Genomic DNA, 21,130 nt, shown 5'->3' with positions numbered 1-21,130 from the left:
TGACTTTGCCTATTAACCTCACCCTTACATTATTCCAATGTTCTGTGACCTGATTTTTTTCCTCTTTGCTGCAATTTCTTTACTGTTTTTTTAATCTTGTATTATATATATTTTACAAGCTACCTGAAATCCTTCTTGTAAGAATATGTTCATAAATACTGGTAGGTCTTGCAGTGCTCGCCCATATCTCATTCTCTTTGCCCTCCAGGCACACAAGAGAACTGTACTTCCTGGCCCCCGTAAGTATGTGGGGCCATCTGATTAGTTCTGGTCAATACATGTGAGCCAAAGTGCCATGTGCCACTTCCTAGCCAAAGCAAGTAACTTCACATGTGAGACCCTCTGGCACTCTCTTACCACCACAGTGACACAAAAGAGCCTCAAATTCAGGTGGTGGATCCCCAAGATCAAAGCAGCTTAGACCACTGAAGGCAGTTGCCCTAAAGAGTTGTCCAGACCTGCAACCCACTTTGTAAGAGTAAAAAGTACACTTTAGTGTAGAATTGGGCTTGAATGTTACCTCAGCACAGCCTAGGCCAAGGCTCCTCAACAAAGGCACTAAGAACATCTTAGGCTGGATAATTCTTTGTTGTGGTAGGCTGATCTGTGTGCACTGTAGGATGTTAAGCAGCATCCCTGCTCTCTACCCACTAGATGTCAGTAGTACCTCTAAATAGTAACAACCAAAAATGCCTCTAGATATTGCTCTCTCTCCCCCCACATCCTTTGAGAACTGCTGGCTTAGCGTCACCTGATCAATGTAAGATCTAAGGGCATCTGTATGTATATAAAAATGTATTATGAATACATATGTGTGTAAGTATATTTAAATCAAGTGCCACGTGACACAAATGTAAATATATACTCCATGCTTTATTGTACACTAGAGGCAGATATTTTGTGGGCCCTTTGCAAATTTGAATGTCCATCTTCTCAGGCCAGGAAAGTTAATTCATAAACTTTTTAAAAATCCAAACAATATCACAAGTGTCTCTAAGGTAAAAAAACATTTCAAAAGGGTGTATAAATCCATACATACTATGCTGTTCATTTCGGAGGACTCATAGCTTCCAACCGGATGGACATTTCCAATGGGTTCCAAGCCCTCTTCATCCCACATATATGTTCCATCAGAGCTATCAGATGGAGAAAGTTCAAATGAAGAACCAGCTCTGTAGTCTGTATCTGGAGAAATCAGGTTATTCCCAGAAGTATGTTTTGTACATTCACTCCTGTCTTCAATTGATTTAAAAAAGAGAGAGAGAAAACAGCTATTAATGGACAAAAATATAATTATTTCTCAGATTCAAAAACTATCATCTCTAATAATTTAATATATTATAACAAAAAAGTCAACGAAAAGAAAAACATTTATAACGGTAGCATTTTATAAATCCTAAACAATAAAAAAAAAACCAAGAGGCAAAGTCTTTAAAATAACCTACTATTTTCCAACAGACATAAAGAAAACTCATTTAACCATCTTTCATTTCTGTGACATTTTTAGAATGTCAAATAAAGCCTCATATTCTTTTAATATTTCCCAAGACATTTCTTTTTTAACCACTGGGATGAGGAAACTTCCCTGCCTCTGTTTGTATTATTTAATCTTGCAGTTAACTCTTTATGAGGAAAAACCTTGCCTGGCAGTCACTTAGAAGACCCTGAGACAATCAAGGGTTTGCGTTAATTCGAGGCATATTCTCGAGACCCTTGATCAGACCAAGTGCCTATATCCAACCCACTCAAGTAAGTTCTATTTCCAGACTTTATGGCACAAAGATATATTTTCTCCAGCATTTAGTTGTCAAGAAACCAACTATAAGGGAAAATGTTTAACATGTGCCATCTTACTTTGTTCAATTAAAGAAAAACAGTAATAATGAAGCTCCTCTGAAAATATAACTACAAAGACTGCTAAACAAGAAAGCAAATCCCTGATACAAAAAATGAAAATTTCCTGGGATTAAAAAAAAAAAAAAAATTAGGTCGAAAAGAACCTACATTATCTCATTTACCCTTTGGTATAGCTTCACTCTTAATAAATAGCAACAATCCTGATCTGCTACCGTAAGGGAAGAGATGGTTTATCAGGAAGCCACTAGTTGGGAAGAGTAAGGAAAAAATTTTTTTGAAGTATTGCCTATCCCAAGTAGGAGTAGGTCTGTGTATGATAGCCAAAGAATAGCCAAGGGAGGATACCTTAGGGAACGAGTGTTTTTAAAGATGATGTTTTTCTAGAGAAAGTGAAAAACAGGACAGAGTAAAAAAGCCAGTGAACAAAAAAGATAAATGTTGCCCCAATTCAGTTTTATTTAGATCCATCCTTCCTCCTAATAGTCATTTAATTTAAACCAAGAAATTGATAGTATCTTGGAATTTATCACAAAATAATCCTAAATGTAGGTTCAGTTATAAAAAATATCTAGGAGAAAGCAAACAAACTTAAGGATATTAGTATTTACCAGACACAGTTATATCTATCCATTCACTGGTCTTACTGAAGGATTTTTCATTTTCCTTGGGGGAATCAAATATATCCTTTGGTGGTACACTTTCATGCTCTTCTTCTTTGAGAGAAATTTCCTCTGGAGTTATTCGAGTTCTGTTAGAGTCTTCTATATCTATAAAATCATCACTAAAGTCTTCACTTAAATCATTCTTATCAGAAGATGACAAAGATGACAAGGAAATGTCATCTACATCATCACTCAGGTATCTAATTTTAGCATTACGCTTCATGGTCTGGTAATTTTCTGTTCTGTAACTATCATTTTCAATTAGTTCTTGGTCCTTATCAGTAGCTCTGTTGTTAGCCAAAACTGTAGCATCCTCTTCTACACATGTGTCAGCAGGTGAATTTTTATTACCATCAACTGTGATGTTCCCAGCAAATGAAGGTCTGGGTTTCAATAAAGAAGGATGAACCATCCTATAACCCAAAGTGGAAGTTAGGCCTGGACCACTGGGTAAAGCCAACTTCTTTCCAGCAGCATAAGGCCTGTTAAATCCATACCCTAAATGTTCATTCCCATTGAGTACTTCTGGCTGGCGGCAATTTCTTGTTAGCATGCTTGACCTTAGAGGCACTCTGACGGGTAGCTGTTGGTTCTGGTAAGGCTTTGTAAGATCTACAGCTCTATTGAAGGAATGTGATCTGGTTATAGATGAAGGTGGAAGGAAGGAATTCTGAATGGAATGTGAAAAACTTTGTGACCTTACCATTTTTTCACAAGTAATAGATTTAATATTGTCTGGTGATTGTGCTAAGCTTTCTCCAGAACTGCTTCTAGTGGCACAGGAGTTTGCTCTAGGTCTTTGCATGCTACCAGCCGATCGGTTTCCATAAAATCCATTCAACTGCGATTTGGGAGCACTAACTGAAGAATATGAAGTCCTTCCTAATAATGTACCTTTGGTGAATTTACCCAAGTTAGGTGGTCCAGAGAAAGACTTTTGGTTTAACTCCTCTGTAGATGACACAAACATAGTGGATGGCTTTGATAACTTTGATGTGAATAAAGAAACACTTTTCAAACCTCCTTTTATCCCATTTTTATCAAACATTCCTTGAGTAGGAGCATGTTTTTCAGAATTTGGAGTACTCTTAGGCTCACCAGCACTTCGTTCACCAAGGTGGAATTTATTTGCTTTTCTCCAATTAAATGAATGGGTCGACGGACAATTGGAGACATTATTTTTTATGTCGCTTTGGACACTGCTACTCTTAGAAGTTCCAAACAAACTACCAGGTGTCCCATTTGGCATTGGCTGCAGTGTACTTCTTACAGATTTTGCTCCATACTTTGGCAACTTGGAACCCAAAAATGTCTTGATTTGTGCTTTTTCTTCCATGAGCTATAAGCTGCATTTGTTCTTAAACACTGACAGTATCTGAGGAGAAAAAAAAAGTACAATAAAGATTCCTAAATAAGGATAATTACAAGGATTATTATATAATTATGAATGCCTACACTCATGTAATTGCATGCAGCAAAGCCCAAAAGCTATTCATGATTCCTACAGGATACTTACAAATATTGAAAGCATTTATTAAATTAATAGCTATATGCTAAAAGAAAATAAAGGGCTTTTTATAAACATTTTTATAAACCCAAGTTATGCAGCAAAGTCTAGAAATAATCTGACAAAAAATGAATACTTCAACAGCACAACTTCCATCATCCAATCCAAATTATTTTTTCACTTTTGAGTAATTTTCTCTCCTTTACAGAGAAGAATATGTGATTTTATGTTTTAAAAAAGCACACATGATCTTATAAAAACTGGAATATATTTTAAAAACCCTTATTATTCAAGTCATGGGAAGGACAAGAATACAACAGCACCCAAAAAAATTCTTCTCCTTTTAAGAGTTGGAATATCAGCTGTCATTTTAAGAAATTATCTCAAAAGAATTTGCATCCAATGACATAAACAGACACTATAGTTTAATACCAGGGTGAGAGTTCTAATGATTTAATAAAGAGAGGTGAATAGTCCATTAATTTTAATCCCTCAAATTTATTTTAACGACAAAGCAACACTACAAACTCAAAAATGTTCAATGTACAAACACACAAGAGCATCAAACTAGAAAACGAGCCCCCCATTTGAGTGACTAATAAATTGTCACATGCCATGTGATGCGATAATAAAGATGAAATAGAAATATTAAAATGTTTGACCTAAAATTAAGTGAAATATATTATGATCTTTATATGCTTACTGCAATTATATAACAATCTATAAAACCATGCACAAAAGCAAAATCCAAATAAAAGAAAAGCACATGCCTTAGGATCACTGATGATTTTTTAAATGTATAGTATCTTATGACATTGTCTTTAATTTGTTCATTTTATTTTTAAATGGAAAAAAATGAAAAACTATTCCAAATCAACCATATTGTTAAGAATTAGAGCATCTAGAGTACGTGTTATTAATTAATCAAAAGTAGACATTTAGAAACTCACACAGACTTTCAAGTAAAGATGGTAGGATGAAACAGAATTACAGAAGTTCCTTTCCCCAGTATCTAATGAAAAGGACAGAAAATAATATATATGTGTGTGTATATTTTTATATACACACACATGTATATTATTTATATATTTATATACACACATGCACATACACACATGTACATGCATGTGTATTTTTTTAACCAAAAATCATACCAGCCGCAAACAAGAAACTGTTTAAACTATGAACTGTCTGGTGGATCGGGGTATCAGGGGAGGGGGGTTGGGGTATGCTGGGGTTCTATGTGTGGGTTTTGTATTGTTTTTGCAACTGTTTCTGCAAGTTTGAATTTATTTCAAAATAAAATTAAAAAAAAACAAAACAAAAAAAAACTATGAACTGTCAAATTTTAACAAGTAATAGCCAGAGAAAGATTCTGTACAGTGTGGCCAGTTCACACTGCCTGGAAGCAGTAAAGATAAAAGCAGGTAAGTTAATAAAACTTGAAAACCATGTTAATAAACATCCTCCATTTGGGAGGTAAGATCCAAGGGCATGATTTGGCAGCCCTAGAAAAGTCAAGTAAAACATTGACAGCACAGAAGCTTTGAAATTTCAGCAGGGTCAAGAGGGGCCATGAGGACTTGCCAACTTCCAAGGCATTATTCTGAGTTGAGGGCAGGATCTGAGATTTATCTTCAGCAGGATGAAGGGAGGACATTCAACAAAATCTAAGAAGAGATAGGAGAGCCTGGTGCCCCAGGAGAGCTCTACCCCCAGTACCACCTCAGACCCTTCAACTACACAAAAGTAGACAGAGAACAACACACATACCCCTCAAAAAGTATACTGGAGAAGAGGGTGCAACAAAAGGCAGAGACATACAAGGTCAAAGCTAAAGTAGGAAAAGTGTAGAGGGGAATTCACTCAAATTGTATCAGTAAGTCCCAATTTAATTAAGCCTGAGCCAAGACAAAAAGAAATAGTCAAGTAAATGTGAAACAAGGGGCAGGTGGAAGGGGAAAACAATGAATATAGTATGCAAAACTAAGGAAGGATCCAGTCTGAAACAAAACATAACACAAGGAAAAGAAGAAATTTCCAGTGAGTTCTTTGTAACAGAGAACACATATATCTAATAAAAGTTCAAAGATGAAAAGACAAAAATGGTCAAATTGAAAAGAAAAATTATAGCACTAACAAACCCAATGAAGAAGAACAATGAATTTGAATACTGCAAAAAAAAAGAACCAAGAACAGAAAATCAAACTAATGGCAAGGAGGAAAAAAAATCTTAAAATAAACATACTACTGAGGAGAAAAAATGGACAAAGACATCAAAGCAATCAGATAGCAGATGAAGGACAAAAAACTAAACAAAGAAATATCCCTAAAATAAAGACAGAAAAAAATCTGCAGCAGGAAAGGAAAAATAAACTGAAACACAGATCCAAAGACATATCCTGGTTAAGTTAATAAATAAGAATGATGAAGGAATAAGTCTGCAGTAATACAGGCAGAAAAAAAACAATTCACCTTGAAAACAAAAGTTTAAGACTTTGGAATAGGCAAAAGAGATTACTGGATATCCTTTTAATGAAACACTGAACCTTCAGGGATAATCTAACCACACAGGAAATGTCTTTGGGCTGTTTTACAACTCGGTTGTAAGAGGACGGAGAGCGAGATGAAGATATAAATGAAGAACATGTGACTGCAGAGCACGTACATGTAGAACATGTAGAAACTAAACAAACAATTCATGTCTATAGACCTACAAATAAATGCTGTCTGTGGAGGTTCAAGTGATTTACTTCCACCATGGTAGAAGTCAGCTTAGCATCCATTTGCAAATGCACTTCAATATCCCATGTGCCTGTGTTTTTTGGACCAATTTTAACAACTGTTCTGGTTCCCTTGTTAATAATGAGTTAAATAAAAAAATCTTTAACCTGTGCCTCCTATATAGCTGAAGACTCCAATCTGTCTTCTACTCAGACTTTTAACAGTTATCCTCCTAAAGCACAGATCTGATCAGGTCATTCTACTGACTAAAAACTATTTGTGGGCCCAGGAACTTCAAAATAAAACACAAAATCCATTGTAGAAGGATCAAGCTTCTCTTTTGTGTGGTTTACTATACATTTCCAATATCTTGCTCTACAATTAAGCCAAGATGCATTGTTTGCCCTTGTTTGTCATTCCTCAAAATCTATGCTATACTTTCTAGCTTCTATACCTTTGCTAAAATTGTAAAGACCATGTAGAAGCTGATAGACCCTCAACTTTTAAATAAATTCATAATCTCTTGGTGCAAATTAATTTAAAATATAAATCAAGAACTGAAAAATAACTTTGCTTTGTGAGCTTATGATTGACTGGTAGGAGTGGACTTAGCAGTATGTTGAAAAGGATTCTAAGGTTAAATCTACACTTAGCACTAAAGTGTGTTGATCAGAAAGCAATGACTGCCACGAGCAAAGAAAAGAGACAACGGCAATAGTCAATATCACCTGACTGCCATTCTGAATTTAGTAATGGTCTTTGCCATGAAACATAGCCCCCTCCACACAAACACTTTCAGGATAGCCATTTTTTTTAAAGTGGTAATGATATTAGACATGTAGGTCATTTTGCAAATCACAAAATAACACATATTAAAGATTCTGACCTCCCATGACTCAGCCTCCCATAATTCACCCTGTGAGTAAAAAAAGGCCTTAACATTTCCCTGCTTGTCATTAATAAATTGAGGAAATACATTCTATTCTTCCACTACTCTATGCCTAGAATGAGGGTAATGTATGCTATCTCCCCAAGAACATCTTAAAGCTACAAGCACAAGAGAGGTCCACAAGAAAGACACACTCATACTTACAAATTGCTGGGGATGCTGTGCTACTACATTAAAAATAGCAAAAATAATGTTAGAAACTGAATGCACTATTTCCTATCAAGAATACTCACTGACATCTAAATGCGAAATAATTACAACATAAATGATACCAATCATTTAGGACTGTAGTCTGAAGTCTAAACTAATCTGACAGCTCAACTGCAGTTTCCACATCTACCTACATCATGAATATTGTGACTGCATTTATTGGTGACCTACCTTCTGTCTTAAATGTTCATGAAACTTCCTACTCCTACATTTGTTTAAACTCTCAAATGAAGCAAAAGAAACACTGTGAGTCTGTTTCATTTTAGTCATCATGCTTTCTCTGATGCACGTTACCTGATATACAATCTGTTAAGCATGTAAAAAACATGATCACAATAATCTGAAAAACTGCTATTAAGTCTACTGATAAAATCTCCTTTGAGATACTTTGTTATTGTCTGTGAGCTTTAACCTATACCTAGTACAGGGCTTGGGAATGTCTGAAATTTTCTGAGTTGTTTTCTGTAAGAATAATTTTTAAAAGTCTAGCATATTTACTGTATTAGTATTTCACATCTGAAATAATTTTCAAAACTACTCATACATTTCTCTTTTGAAATCTAGTAAATTTCTTGCTTTTAAAGTGAATCCAAATTGGATAAGGAAGGAAAAGGAGGAGCCAACATTCCTGAGCACTTCCCTGATAGGTACCATGCTTACCACTTCATCCCTGTTGACTGATTTCTAAGGCATTATAAAGTGGTAAAGTCAATTCCATTTTAAATAGATAAACCAAGATTCAGAAAGGCTAAAATACTTGTCCAAAGTCACAAGTTCATAAACTGTCAAACAGGACTCAAGTTCCAGTTTACCTGCTTCTGCCCTCTGATAAAGGAGAAGATTTTGCTGAGAATGAAATAATCTGAGAGGTTTACTGACAGCTAAGACAAAGGTAAAGGAAGGGACTTAGTAACTAATGTCAGAGATGCTTACAGACAGCAAAGGACCTAGGCATTAAATAAAGGAGCAATTCTGCAAGAGAATCAGTGGGAGCTTTTGCTTCTTCAAACTTCTTTCATATCCTCTATTTTATCATCTGAAGAACCACCTACTCACATTCCTTTTTTAGTTTTTCAAATAGCTTTAAAGAAAGTATAAATTGCTTTCATTTTGGGGATTTACACAGGCATAAATTCACTACTTGGTCCAAGAGCAGTTAACTGAACAACAATGTTGATGACTATGTAGGGATAATCAGGCACTTCTCTAACTTGGCTTCACATTCACATAACCACCCCTTCATTTAAAATGGTTTCTTCTTCTTTTTTCTTTTTTTTTTTTTTTTACCTTGTGTTACTCAACTACTTTCTTTCCCCATATCCCCATCTCCTCTGTTTTTGCTGGCTGTCATCTGTGGCATGAGCTGATTCAAAGGCTTTATTAGAGCAATTATTAAGCAAAAATGACACACCTGGTCAAAAGTGAGGTTTATCACAATGCAGCCTAATTTTAGATTTTCATGGTTTTAAAACACAAGCTTAACAAAAGCCCCATGACAATACCAATCTGATCTTTTTCTCCTCCAGTTATAACGTGATTTTTTATACACATCAATGGAGATCAAATAAATGTGTGAAAAGTAGTTCCAAAATGAATTTATTTGGGAATATTAACTTATGTTATTAAATGCAGATTCTGTATTTATTACATCCTAAAGTTTGATTTAAAGGACAGAGAGAATACTGGCAGATAAAAGGGAACCAAAAGCTCCCCTGGTCAAACCACAAAAACCCTCCCTTCAAATTTTACCATTTAGTTCAGGAGTCACAAACTCAAATGATGGTGTGGGGCAAGCAAATTACATTCATGTGCAGAGGGCTAGGTAAAGATGGCAAGCCAATCTGCTTAAATAATGACCAAGCCCAACACCTGAGTAGTTACACAGCCTTTTAAAATACTATACAGGCTTAACAATTAAACATAGACATGTTGCAACACTGGGTGCTTGTTAAAACACAACATGCAATCATTTGACATTTCAGTCTATTTAGGGCCTGCACCAAGCAAAATTCCCCAGATTAAATTAAATGGGCAGGGAGGAGAAAGCCATAAGGTGCCAAGGAATAGGAGGGAGAAGACTGGCATGAGTGACAGGAACACGGATGGATGACCATTGGGCTGTAAGTTCACTAATGGCACAGACTGCTTGGTTCCTTAGTGTACATTACCCAACCCTAGGCTTGCTCAGTATACAACAGATAATAAATACCCAAAATAAAACATTTCATTAAGATTTACCAAATCAAAAGTACAGTATCATAGAAAAATAAGTTTTTGTAGTAATTTTGACATAATAGAATACCACATGCTAACAAAAAAAGAACAACTGTTGATAGACTCAATAACAGAGATGAATTTAAGAGGCTCCTTTATATAAAAGAAGCCAGCTGATAAGAGGACACATAGTGTGGTTCCATTTATATGGAGATCAGACCTTCACTTCCACTTAGAATGCAGACACTGCAATGAATGTTACTCCTACCCTATTAAACTGAAACTGCCAGATAATCTTCAAAATCATAACTTTTCCTGGGCCCATCAAAAAGCTGAGGTCATATGACCACCAGGTAAACCAAATTCCAAAGAGGGACAAGCCCCAAAGATGGGACATTTGAACATTTCACTTCTTGCAGAGGTGACCACTATAAAAAGTAGTAAGCTAATATTTGAATGTATTCTTAAAAGGCAAATGTGGACTAGCTCATCAGTGTGGAATAGGAAGCTCTTCTCCATGGGCCTCAACTCAGTGTTCAAGAGAAAAGACTGGGGGCAAGGCAGATATGTTAGAGAGCCCCTTCTCATTTGTGAGACATACAAAAAATGATCAGGAGTGCACAAGAATAAGCATAAAGACACTCTCACTTCCTGGGCTCCTTCTGTCCTATGAAGCAAAAGCCTTTAGCTGCTGGGGAAGGGCAGCAAGTGCTCTCACTCCCAGGGCATAGGAAAAGAATCAATGCGTCAGGGGAAGAGTAGAAGCAAAACCCATCTGCCTCTGATGGAGGGGTAAAAAATCTTCACGCTAACTACTTTTAATTCTATCAGCAACTAGCAAAAACATAAGCCCCACTGCTATAACAGCATATCCTACAAACTGATAGAGGAAGAATTAATCATCTATCCTGTCTTGCCTGTATTTCAAGGTAATCAAATAGTTGATGATGGAAAGTTACATTTATAGAACAATCACAACTAGTAAGTGCAGAAGAAATTATGAAATCACAAAATAAGAAAATCATTACTTTGCAACTCCTAATGAATTAACAGATCTAGGCAGCAATCATCAATCATCAAATGCTAACTCCTTCAGGTGAAAAGACACCTGACCCTGAATAAATCTTGAAGTGCTATTGTGAGACAATAGGAAGTACAGGCATATCTATGAAATATTCTTGACCAAAAAAAAAAAAAAAAAATTGAATCTCAATCTGTTCAAGCCTCTAGATCTAAAAGTTTATAGGAAAAAATGAGGAACACAGAACACAACATAATCAGCCAAATCTAGAATGTGGGAAATTCCACAAGAGGAAGGATTCAGTTTCTTTCCTCAACAAATGAAGGAATGTTATAAAGTGCAAGAGATACAATAACCAAATGCAATGTGTGGACCTTGTATGGATCTAAATTTCAACAAACTCCCAGTAAAAAGATATTTTTGAGACAGCCCAGGAAAACTGAACATGGAATGGGAGGTGGATAATATTAAGGAATTACTGTTATTTTTGTTGGGTGTGATAAGAGTATAATGCTTATACTGTTCTTTTAATAAGTCTATTTATATGAGAACTACAAGTACCAAAGAATTTAATTATGAAATTATATATTGGGATCCACTTTGAAATACTCCAGTAAATATCAATAACCCAACTACTCAGGGGGAAAAAAAGATGGGTGTGACAGATAAAATGAAAATACCAGAATATTGATAATTGTTAAAATCTGAATGATAGACACACTTGGAGTTCATAATACTGTTTTCTCTACTTACTATGTTTGAAAGTAGTTATATGTAACTTTTTCTTTACAAAAAATAAAACCCCAATTGAGGGTGTTTTCATCAGAAGAGAGATGTAGGATTGAAGAAGAGAAATTTAACAAACTACAGTACATCATACCTAACCTTCCCCCTCTAAGCTCCGCCCCCCCACACACGCATACACACATACACACGCAAGCATATGCCTCCTATTCAGAGAACTCTCAATGCCTGGACCTCTAAACTCTTCCCACAAAGGACAAAGGGCTCCAAAATTAACAGGGTTATGAGCTGTAAAATGCTCTGACCAAGCCTTGAGAAGTTCTAGCAAGAGGAAAGCTATCCTGAGAGGTAGTATAGGGTAATGGTTAAGAGGTCTTGAAGATGCCTACGTTAGAATCTCATCTTCAGTACTTCCTAGAAGCATGACCTTGGGCAAGTTACTTGGCTTCTCATTAAATCTGTTTTCTCATGTGCAAATGAGCAATAAAATAATAGTACCTATCATGGTTTTTATCTTGGGCTACACTGGCTTCCATTATTTGGACATTTGCCAAGGGATATTTTGTAAAAACAGTGTCTAGCAATGAGTAACATGAACAACAGACATCTTGACCCTTACCACACCCCTCTGCACCACTTTGTTTAAGAATAGAGACAAAGCTCAGAGATGATGAAAAGTGGCTGTGTTGTATATTACTTTGCAGTTTACAAAAGTGGTACATGAAATAATTTTTTATAAGTTCAATAAAATGCCTCCACCAAAACGGCCAAGTCACAGTGTAATGCTTACATGTTCATTTTCATGTCAATATGCCAAAGAACCTCTTCATAACATCTCCAGATTCCTTTCCATATTGAAGCTTTAAAAGGACAGGATTTAATGCAAGACCATATATAAAATTACAAAGCTCAAACATAAAGATTAATGTTGGCTACTGGGAAAATGGCAGATTACAAGAGACACAGCAAAATTCTCCTCCATGAAAAACACTAGATACAGGACAGAAAGCGCTCCAGAGCAGCAGTTCCAGGGTTCCATCAGCTGGGGAGGGACTTCTACACCTACAAAGAGTGCGTACTTGGAGTACCTGAGACTGCGTTTAAGACCAGTGAGTGTTCAGCCTGAAACGTCGCCGGGGAATGGGCGGTTGGAGCCAGCTGATGAGCATGGAGGGGAGAAGCCTTCCACACCATGGGCACCCTCCTCAGCATTTGGCTCAGGTAATAACCCTTTGCAGACAAGAGGCCAAGAGCCCCCATGCCAGGGACTAGTGGTTGGAGCAGGCAGATGAGCACGGAAGGGGGCAGCTTTCCATGCTCCGTGCAGCCATCTTTGCAGTTGCTGAGAAACAACCCTTCACAGCTCCGCAGCCAAGAGTTTCCTTGAGGGAATTCAGGATTCAGCTGGCTTGTGACAGCACCCACTCTCTCCACGGAAGCCCATGGCTTGCATAGCCTAGAGGCAACGGCAATGCACGGAACTACCAGAAGCCCTCCCCCAATCCCAGGGACTTGCGGGCACAAGGCAGACAGGGACTCTGCGGCATTTGAGCTGAAAGGTGAGATGCACAGCTCTGCAGTTCCAGAGTACTCCACTGTGTCCTGGAACAGACTCCCTACCAAACTGCACAGGGCACACCCCCAACTCACAGGGCTGGCAGTCCCCAGTGCACACAGAAAATTGGTACACTGACTAGATTTCCATATGGTTGGACCCCTACTCAGTACATAGACAAAGATGGGGGAGAACTGGCTTGAGGGTAAGAGCTGTCTCAAGAGCACCATCTGCTGGTAGGTCTGGGAAAGTGCACCCCAGCAAGGTGTAGCTCTGCCAAATTACAGATAAATGGTCAAATAGTCCTGCATATCCTAAAAGAACCCTACCAAGATAAGCAAATGGCAAGAGGCCAAAAACAACAGAAAATTATAAAGTACATGAAGAAACCAGAAGATATGGAAAACCCAAACATCCAAATGAAAAAGCCAGAGGAGACATAGAACTTGGAGCAATTAATCAATGATGTACACACAAACATCAATGTCATGGCTCAGGATATAAAAGACAAGAAGAAGACCCTAGGAGAGCATAAAGAAGAATTTGCAAGAGTAAATTTAAAAAAAAAACAACTGGATCTTATGGAAATAAAACATACTGTCGATAAAACTAAAATTATTCTTGAGACACATAGCATATTTGAAGAGGTGGAGGAATTAATTAGCGAACTCAAGGACAGACAATGGAATGTGAAAGCACAAAAAAATGATTGGTAAAAAAAAACAAAAAATTGAAATGAACCTCAGGGAAATGATGGACAACATGAGGCACACAAATATAAGAATCCTTGCTGTTCCAGAAAGGGAAGAGAAGAGTAAAGGGCTAGGAAGAGTATTTGAAGACATTGTTGGGGAAAACTTCCAAACCCTTCAAAATGACATAAATATGCAAATCAAAGATGCCCAACAAACTTCAAATAGAATAAATCCAAATAAACCCACTCCAAGACATATTCTGAGATCAGATTGTCAAATGCTGAGAAAAAGGAGAAAGTTCTGAAAACAGCAAGGGAGAAGCAATTCACCACATACAAGGAAAACATAAGACTAAGTAGTGACTACTCAGTGAGCACCATGGAGGTGAGAAGACTGTGGTATGACATATTTAAAATCTGAAAAATAAAAATTGCCAGCCAAGAATTCTTTATCCAGCAAAGCTCTCCTTCAAAATGGAGGGAACTTTAAAAGTTTCACAGACAAATAAATGCTGAGAGAATCTGTTAACAAGAGACCTGCCCTACAAGAAATACTAAAGGGAGCTGTACCGGCAAAGGAAAAAAAAAAAGAGGAGAAAAAGGCCTGGAAAGGGCACAGAACTGAAGAGTATTAGTAAGGGTAACTTAAAGGAAATGAAGAAAGGGTAAAAATAGATCCAACAAATAAAAACCAAAGGATAAGATGGCTGATTCAAGAACTGCCTTCACAGTAATAACATTGAATGTGAATGGATTAAACTCCTCAATTAAAAGACAGAGATTGGCAGAATGGATTAAAAAATATGAACCATCAATATGCTGTTTACAAGAGATTCATCTTAGAGATTGAAACAACACAAAGAGATTGAAAGTGAGAGGGTGGAAAAAAAATATTCCATGCAAGCTACAGCCAAAAGAAAACAGGGATAGCAATACTAATTTCAGATAAAATAGACTAAATGCAAGGATGTCATAAGAGGCAAAGAAAGACACTATATACTAATAAAAGGGACAATCCACCAAGAAGAAATAACAATTATAAATGTTTATGCACCCAGTCAAGGTGCTCCAAAGTACATGAGACAAACATTAGCAAAACTGAAGGAAGCAACAGATGTTTCCACAATAATTGTGGGAAACTTCAATATACCACTCTCTTCCACAGATGGATCAACCAGACAGAGGACCAATAAGGAAACTGAGAACCTAAACAATCTGATAAATAAATTAGACTTAACAGACACATATAGAGCAATACATCTCAAATTACCAGGATATACATTCTTCTCTAATGCTCATGGAACTTTCTCCAGGATAGATCATATGCTGGGGCATAAAACAAGCCTCATAAATTTAAAAGGATTGAGATTATTCACAGCACATTCTCTGACCACAACAGCATGCAACCATAAGTCAATAACTATCAAAGATTTAGAACATTCACAAATATCTGGAGGTCAAACACACTCCTAAACAATCAGTGGGTCAAAGAAGAAACTGCAAGAGAAATTGCTAAATATCTAGAGATGAATGAAAACAAGAAGACAACATATCAAAACTTATGGGATGCAGTGAAGGCAGTATTAAGGGGGGAATTTATAGCTCTAAATACATAGATTAAAAAGAAGAAAGAGCTAAAATCAAAGAATTAATGGAACAACTGAAAAGCTAGAGAACGATCAGCAAACTAATCCCAAAGCAAGTAGAAGAAAAGAAATAAGGATTAAAACAGAAATAAATGATATGGAGAACAAAAAAAACAATAGAATAAAAAAAACTAAACTTGGTTCTTTGAGAAGATCAACAAGATTGACAAACCCTTAGCTAGGCTGACAAAGTCAAAAAGAAAAAAGACCTAATAAATGAAATAATAAATGAGAAAGGAGACATTACTGCAGATCCCGAAGAAATTTTAAAAATCATAAGAGGATACTATGAACAACGGTACGCCAACAAACTAGACAATTTAGAGGAAATGGATAGTTTCCTAAAAACACATGAACAACCTAGACTGACCAAAGAAGAAAGAGAAGACCTCAACAAACCAATCACAAGTAAAGAGATCCAATCAGTCATCAAAAAGCTTCCTACAAATAAAAGCCCAGGGCCAGACAGCTTCACAGGGGAATTCTACCAAACTTTCCAAAAAGAATTGACACCATTCCTACTCAAACTCTTTCAAAAAACTGAAGAAAATCAAACATTATTTAACTCATTTTATGAAGCCAATATCACTCTAATATCAAACCAAATAAAGATGCTACAAGAGAGGAAAACTACAGGCCAATCTCCCTAATGAATACAGATGCAAAAATTCTGAACAAAATACTTGCAAATCAAATCCAAAGACATTAAAAAAATCATATGCCATCGGAGCTAGAACTTGGCAGCTATGAATGTCAGTATTACCCTCACACAGCAACTGTTAAAAGAACTGAAAAAGAATTCAGACTTTAGAGATATGAACGAAGAGAATCTGGTTAGGACTAAGCCAAATCAGGCCCAAGGGTAAAGGACGATACTGAAGGTTTTAAAACTACAGCTTATGTGTGACACCTAGGGAGGAGATGTTTATCTGGTGCAGGATCTATATTTTCTGTAGCACACTTGATAATTTAACTTGTACAATCAGTTTGTTTGAACACCAAAGGTGCATGAAGCTTTGAATGGGAAGTGGGATTTGGTGAGTTTGTACAGGCTGGGGTGAAATCCTGACATCCCAGAGTGACATGGACAGAGAGTATAAGTGTATTTGCGGGGCCCCTGGAGGAGCTGGGGAGAAATGCAGAAGTACTGGACTTCCCCACCTGGACTATTGTTGATTTTCCCACAAACACTGAGTACTGCCAATTTAGTGGGCCAAGCCCTCGATCGGGGGGGCTTTCCCCGTGAGACTTGTTGCTGCAAGGGAGAGGCTAAGCCCATTCACAACTGTGCCTAGGAGTTGTCCCCCGCCACCACCCCAGCGCGCCTCTTTGTTGCTCAGACGTGGCCCCCTATGTCTCACTAAGCCCACCTGGCAGGTGAACTCACTGCCCTGCCTCCTATGTGGGATGTGATCCCAGGGGTGTAAATCCCCCTGGCAATGTGGGAAATGACTCCTGGGGATGAGCCTGGGCCCAGCACTGTGGGATTGAGAGGATCTTCCTGACCAAAAGTGGGGAGAGAGATAAAACAAAATAAGGTTCCAGTGGCTGAGAGATTTCAAATGGAGTCGAGCGGTCACTCTGGAAGGCATTCTTATGAGCTATACAGATATCACCTTTTAGTCTTTAATGTGTTAGAATGGCTAGAGGGAAATACCTGAAACTGTCAAACTGCAACCCAGTGACCTTGATTCTTGAAGATGATTGTATAACTATGTAGTTTGCACAGTGTGACTGTGGCTCGTACTCCCTTTATCCAGCATATGGACAGATGAATGGAAAATGGGGACAAAAATTAGATGAAGAATAGGGCGGGATGAAGGGGATGGAAAGAATTAGGGGGTCTTTTTTGCTTTTATTTTTATTTTGGAGTAAGGAAAAGGTCCAAATATTGATTCTGGTGATGAACACACAACTGTAGGATGGTGCTGTGAATAATTAATTGTACACTGTGGATGACTTCAGGGTGTGTGACTGTATCTCAATTAAACTGCATTTTAAAAAAAGGAAATGAACAATGGTGGGAGGAGGGGAATGGGATGTTTGGGTTGTTCTTTTTTATTTTAATTTTTATTTTACTTTTTGGAGTAATGAAAATGTTCAAAGTTTGAGTGTGGTGATGAAAGCACAACTATATGATGATGCTGTGAACAACTGATTGTACACTTTGAATGACTGTATGTTATGTGATTATATCTCAATAAAATTACATTAAAAAAATCATAGACCATGACCAAGTGGGGTTCATCCCAGGCATGCAAGGGTGGTTCAACGTAAGAAAAGCAATCGATGTAATAAAACACATTAACAAATCAAAAGAGAAAAATCAAATGATCATCTCAATAGATGCTGAAAAGTATTCGACAAAATTCAGCATCCTTTTTTGATAAAAACACTTCAAAAGGTAGGAATTGAAGAAAATTTCCTCAATAGATAAAGGGCATATATGAAAAACCCATAGCCAGCGTAACACTCAATGGTGAGAGACTGAAAGTCTTCCCTTTAAGATAAGGAACGAGACAAGGATGCCCACTGTCACCACTATCACTCAACATTGTACTAGAAGTTCTCGCCAGAGCAATCCGCCAAGACAAAGAAATAAAAGGCATTCAGATTGGAAAGGAAGAAGTAAAACTGTCACTATTTGCAAATGATATGATATTATATTTGGAAAACCCTGAGAAATCAACAACACAGCTACCTGAGCTAATAAACAAATTCAGCAAAGTGGCAGGATACAAGATTAATGCACATAAGTCAGTAATGCTCCTATTCACTAGAAATGACCTGAATAAAGAGACACTCAAGAAAAAGATTCCATTCACAATAGCAACTAAAAACATCAAGTACATAGGAATAAACTTAACCAAGGATGTAAAAAACCTCTACACAGAAAATTACATAACTTTACTAAAAGCAATAAAAGGGGACCTAAAGAGTTGGAAAGACATTCTGTGTTCATGGATAGGAAGGCTAAATGTCGTTAAGATGTCAATCATACCCAAACTGACCTACAGATTCAATGCAATTCCAATTAAAATTCCAACAACCTACTTTACAGACTTTGGAAAAGCTAGTTATCAAATTTATTTGGAAGGGAAAGTGGCCTCAAATTGCTAACAACATTCTAAAAGAGAAAAATGAAGCGGGAGGACTTACACTTCCTGACTTTGAAGCCTACTATAAAGCCACAATAGTCAAAACAGTATGGTATTGGCCCAAAGATAGACAAATTGATCAATGAAATTGAATTGAGAATTTGGAAATAGACCCCCAGATCTGTGGTCAACTGATTTTTGACAAGGCCTCCAAATCCAACGAACTGGGACAAAACAGTATCTTCAACAAATGGAGCTGGGAGAACTGGCTATTCATATCCAAAAGAATGAAAGGACTCCTATCTCACACCCTATACAAAAATTAACTAAAAGTGGATCAAAGACCTCAATATAAGAACAGTACCATAAAACTCCTAGAAGATAGTGTAGGGAAACATCTTCAAGATGTAGCATTAGGAGGTAGCTTCTTAGACTTTACACCCAAAGCACAAGCAATGAATGAAAAAATAGATAAATGGGAACTCCTCAAAATCAAAAGCTTCTGTACCTTAAAGGAATTTGTCAAAAATGTCAAGAGGTAGCCAACTGAATGGGAGAAAATATCTGGAAACCATGTATCTGATAAGTCTTACATATATAAAGAAATCCTACAACTCAGTGACAATACTACAAACAGCCCAATGGAAGAAAAAGATATGAGAAGACATTTCTCTGAGGAGGAAATACAAATGGCTAAAAAGCACATGAAAAAATGTTCATCTTCACTAGCTATTAGGGAGATGCAAATCAAGACCATAATGAGATATCATCTCAAACCAGTAAGAATGGCTGCCATTAAACAAACAGGAAACTACAAATGCTGGAGAGGATGTAGAGAAATTGGAACTCTTATTCATTGCTGTTGAGACTGTATAATGGTATAGCCACTCTGGAAGACAGTTTGGCGGTTCCTCAGAAAACTAGATACTGAGTTACCCTATGATCCAGCAATTTCACTTCTCAGTATATACCAGAAGATCTGAAAGCAGTAACACGAACAAACATTTGCACACCGATGTTCATAGCGGCAATAGTCACAATTGCCAAGAGACGGAAACAATCTAAATGCCCTTCAACAGATGAGTGGAACAAAATGTGGTATATACACCCGATGGAATACTATGCAATAGTAAGAAGGAATGATGTCGTGAAACATATGACAACATGGATGAACTCTGAAGACATGATGCTGAGTGAAATAAGCCAGACACAAAAGGAGAGATATTGTATGTTATCACTAATGTGAACTCCATGAAAAATGTAAAATAAGCGTCTTATAATGTAGACTATAGGGGACCTAGAGATAAATAGAAGCTAGTGAAGGTGGAATGATAATCTACTATGTACAGATATGATAATGAGGGTGATCTTAATGGTATGGGAATGGTATGGGAACCAGGTGTGACTATGGTTCGTTAATGGGATTATAAGTATCAGTGGCACACTGAAGGCAAACATGTTAGTAAATGGTTGTTTAAAGGCATGTTACCCACAGAGTAGCACCACAAACCTAAATAAGTGTTAGCACGATATACTTATAAGGTATGACACTGGTGCAAAGCGTTAACAACAGAGTGGTATGTAGAAAAACTACCCATTACATATTAAAGACTATATTTAATAGGAATATCTTACCAACACTACACTAATATACTAATATTAGGGAAGAATAATTAGCAGCTGATAAGAGCTCTGGGATTATTATGTTATAATTGTTCAATGTTGAAAGTGATGATGATTGCACAAATAAGTAAAGATAATGTAAGAAACTGACCATTTACCTTGGGATAGAATATATATTAAATGAAATTAGGAACCCACTACTTAATAAATCAAGCCCTCGACTTGAGGCTTGCTCTTGTGGAACGTAGGGTTGTAAATAGGAGGCTAAGCCCTCTTATAATTAGGCCTAGGAGGCACCTCCAGGGAACCTCTTTTGTTACTCAGATGTGGCCTTTCTCTCTCTAAGCCCAACTCAGAGGGACATGACTCCCAGGGGAGTGAATCTCCCTGGCCATGTGAGACCATGACTCCCAGAAATCAGCCTGGCCCTAGCAGTGAGGGATTGAAAATGCCTTCTTTACCAAAAGGGGGAAAAAAAGGTAACAAGCTGAGGTCACATATGCTGAGAGATCCCAAATAGAGTCGAGAGGCTATCCTGGAGATTTCTCTCATGCAAGCTCCAGCTAGACATCACAAATGGCCACAGTATGCCATCCCCCTACCAAAAGCAGTCCCCACATACCTAG

General features: G+C 37.2%; 1 protein-coding gene across 8 annotated transcripts in view; it reads right to left on the bottom strand.

Annotated features, from left to right (window-relative positions):
* CCSER2 (coiled-coil serine rich protein 2) overlaps positions 1 to 21,130 on the bottom strand; it is a 310,783-nt gene that overhangs the window by 258,240 nt on the left and 31,413 nt on the right. For 7 of the 8 annotated variants that reach the window (XM_037803774.1, XM_037803769.1, XM_037803768.1 and 4 more), the window contains 2 exons: positions 2,466 to 3,894; positions 1,040 to 1,236 (listed from right to left, as the gene is read on the bottom strand). In XM_037803774.1, coding sequence (XP_037659702.1) covers positions 1,040 to 1,236; positions 2,466 to 3,855 — 1,587 coding nt within the window. In that variant the 5' untranslated portion in view covers positions 3,856 to 3,894. Of the gene's footprint in view, positions 1 to 1,039; positions 1,237 to 2,465; positions 3,895 to 21,130 lie in introns of those variants that run through there. The other variant, XM_037803775.1, reaches the window with a different exon arrangement.

The sequence above is a fragment of the Choloepus didactylus genome, chromosome 15 (genome assembly GCF_015220235.1).
Source record: "Choloepus didactylus isolate mChoDid1 chromosome 15, mChoDid1.pri, whole genome shotgun sequence".
Taxonomy (NCBI): Eukaryota; Metazoa; Chordata; class Mammalia; order Pilosa; family Megalonychidae; genus Choloepus; species Choloepus didactylus.
The sequence above is the reverse complement of the archived record's forward strand: the minus strand, read 5'-3'. Positions and strand labels throughout refer to the sequence as shown.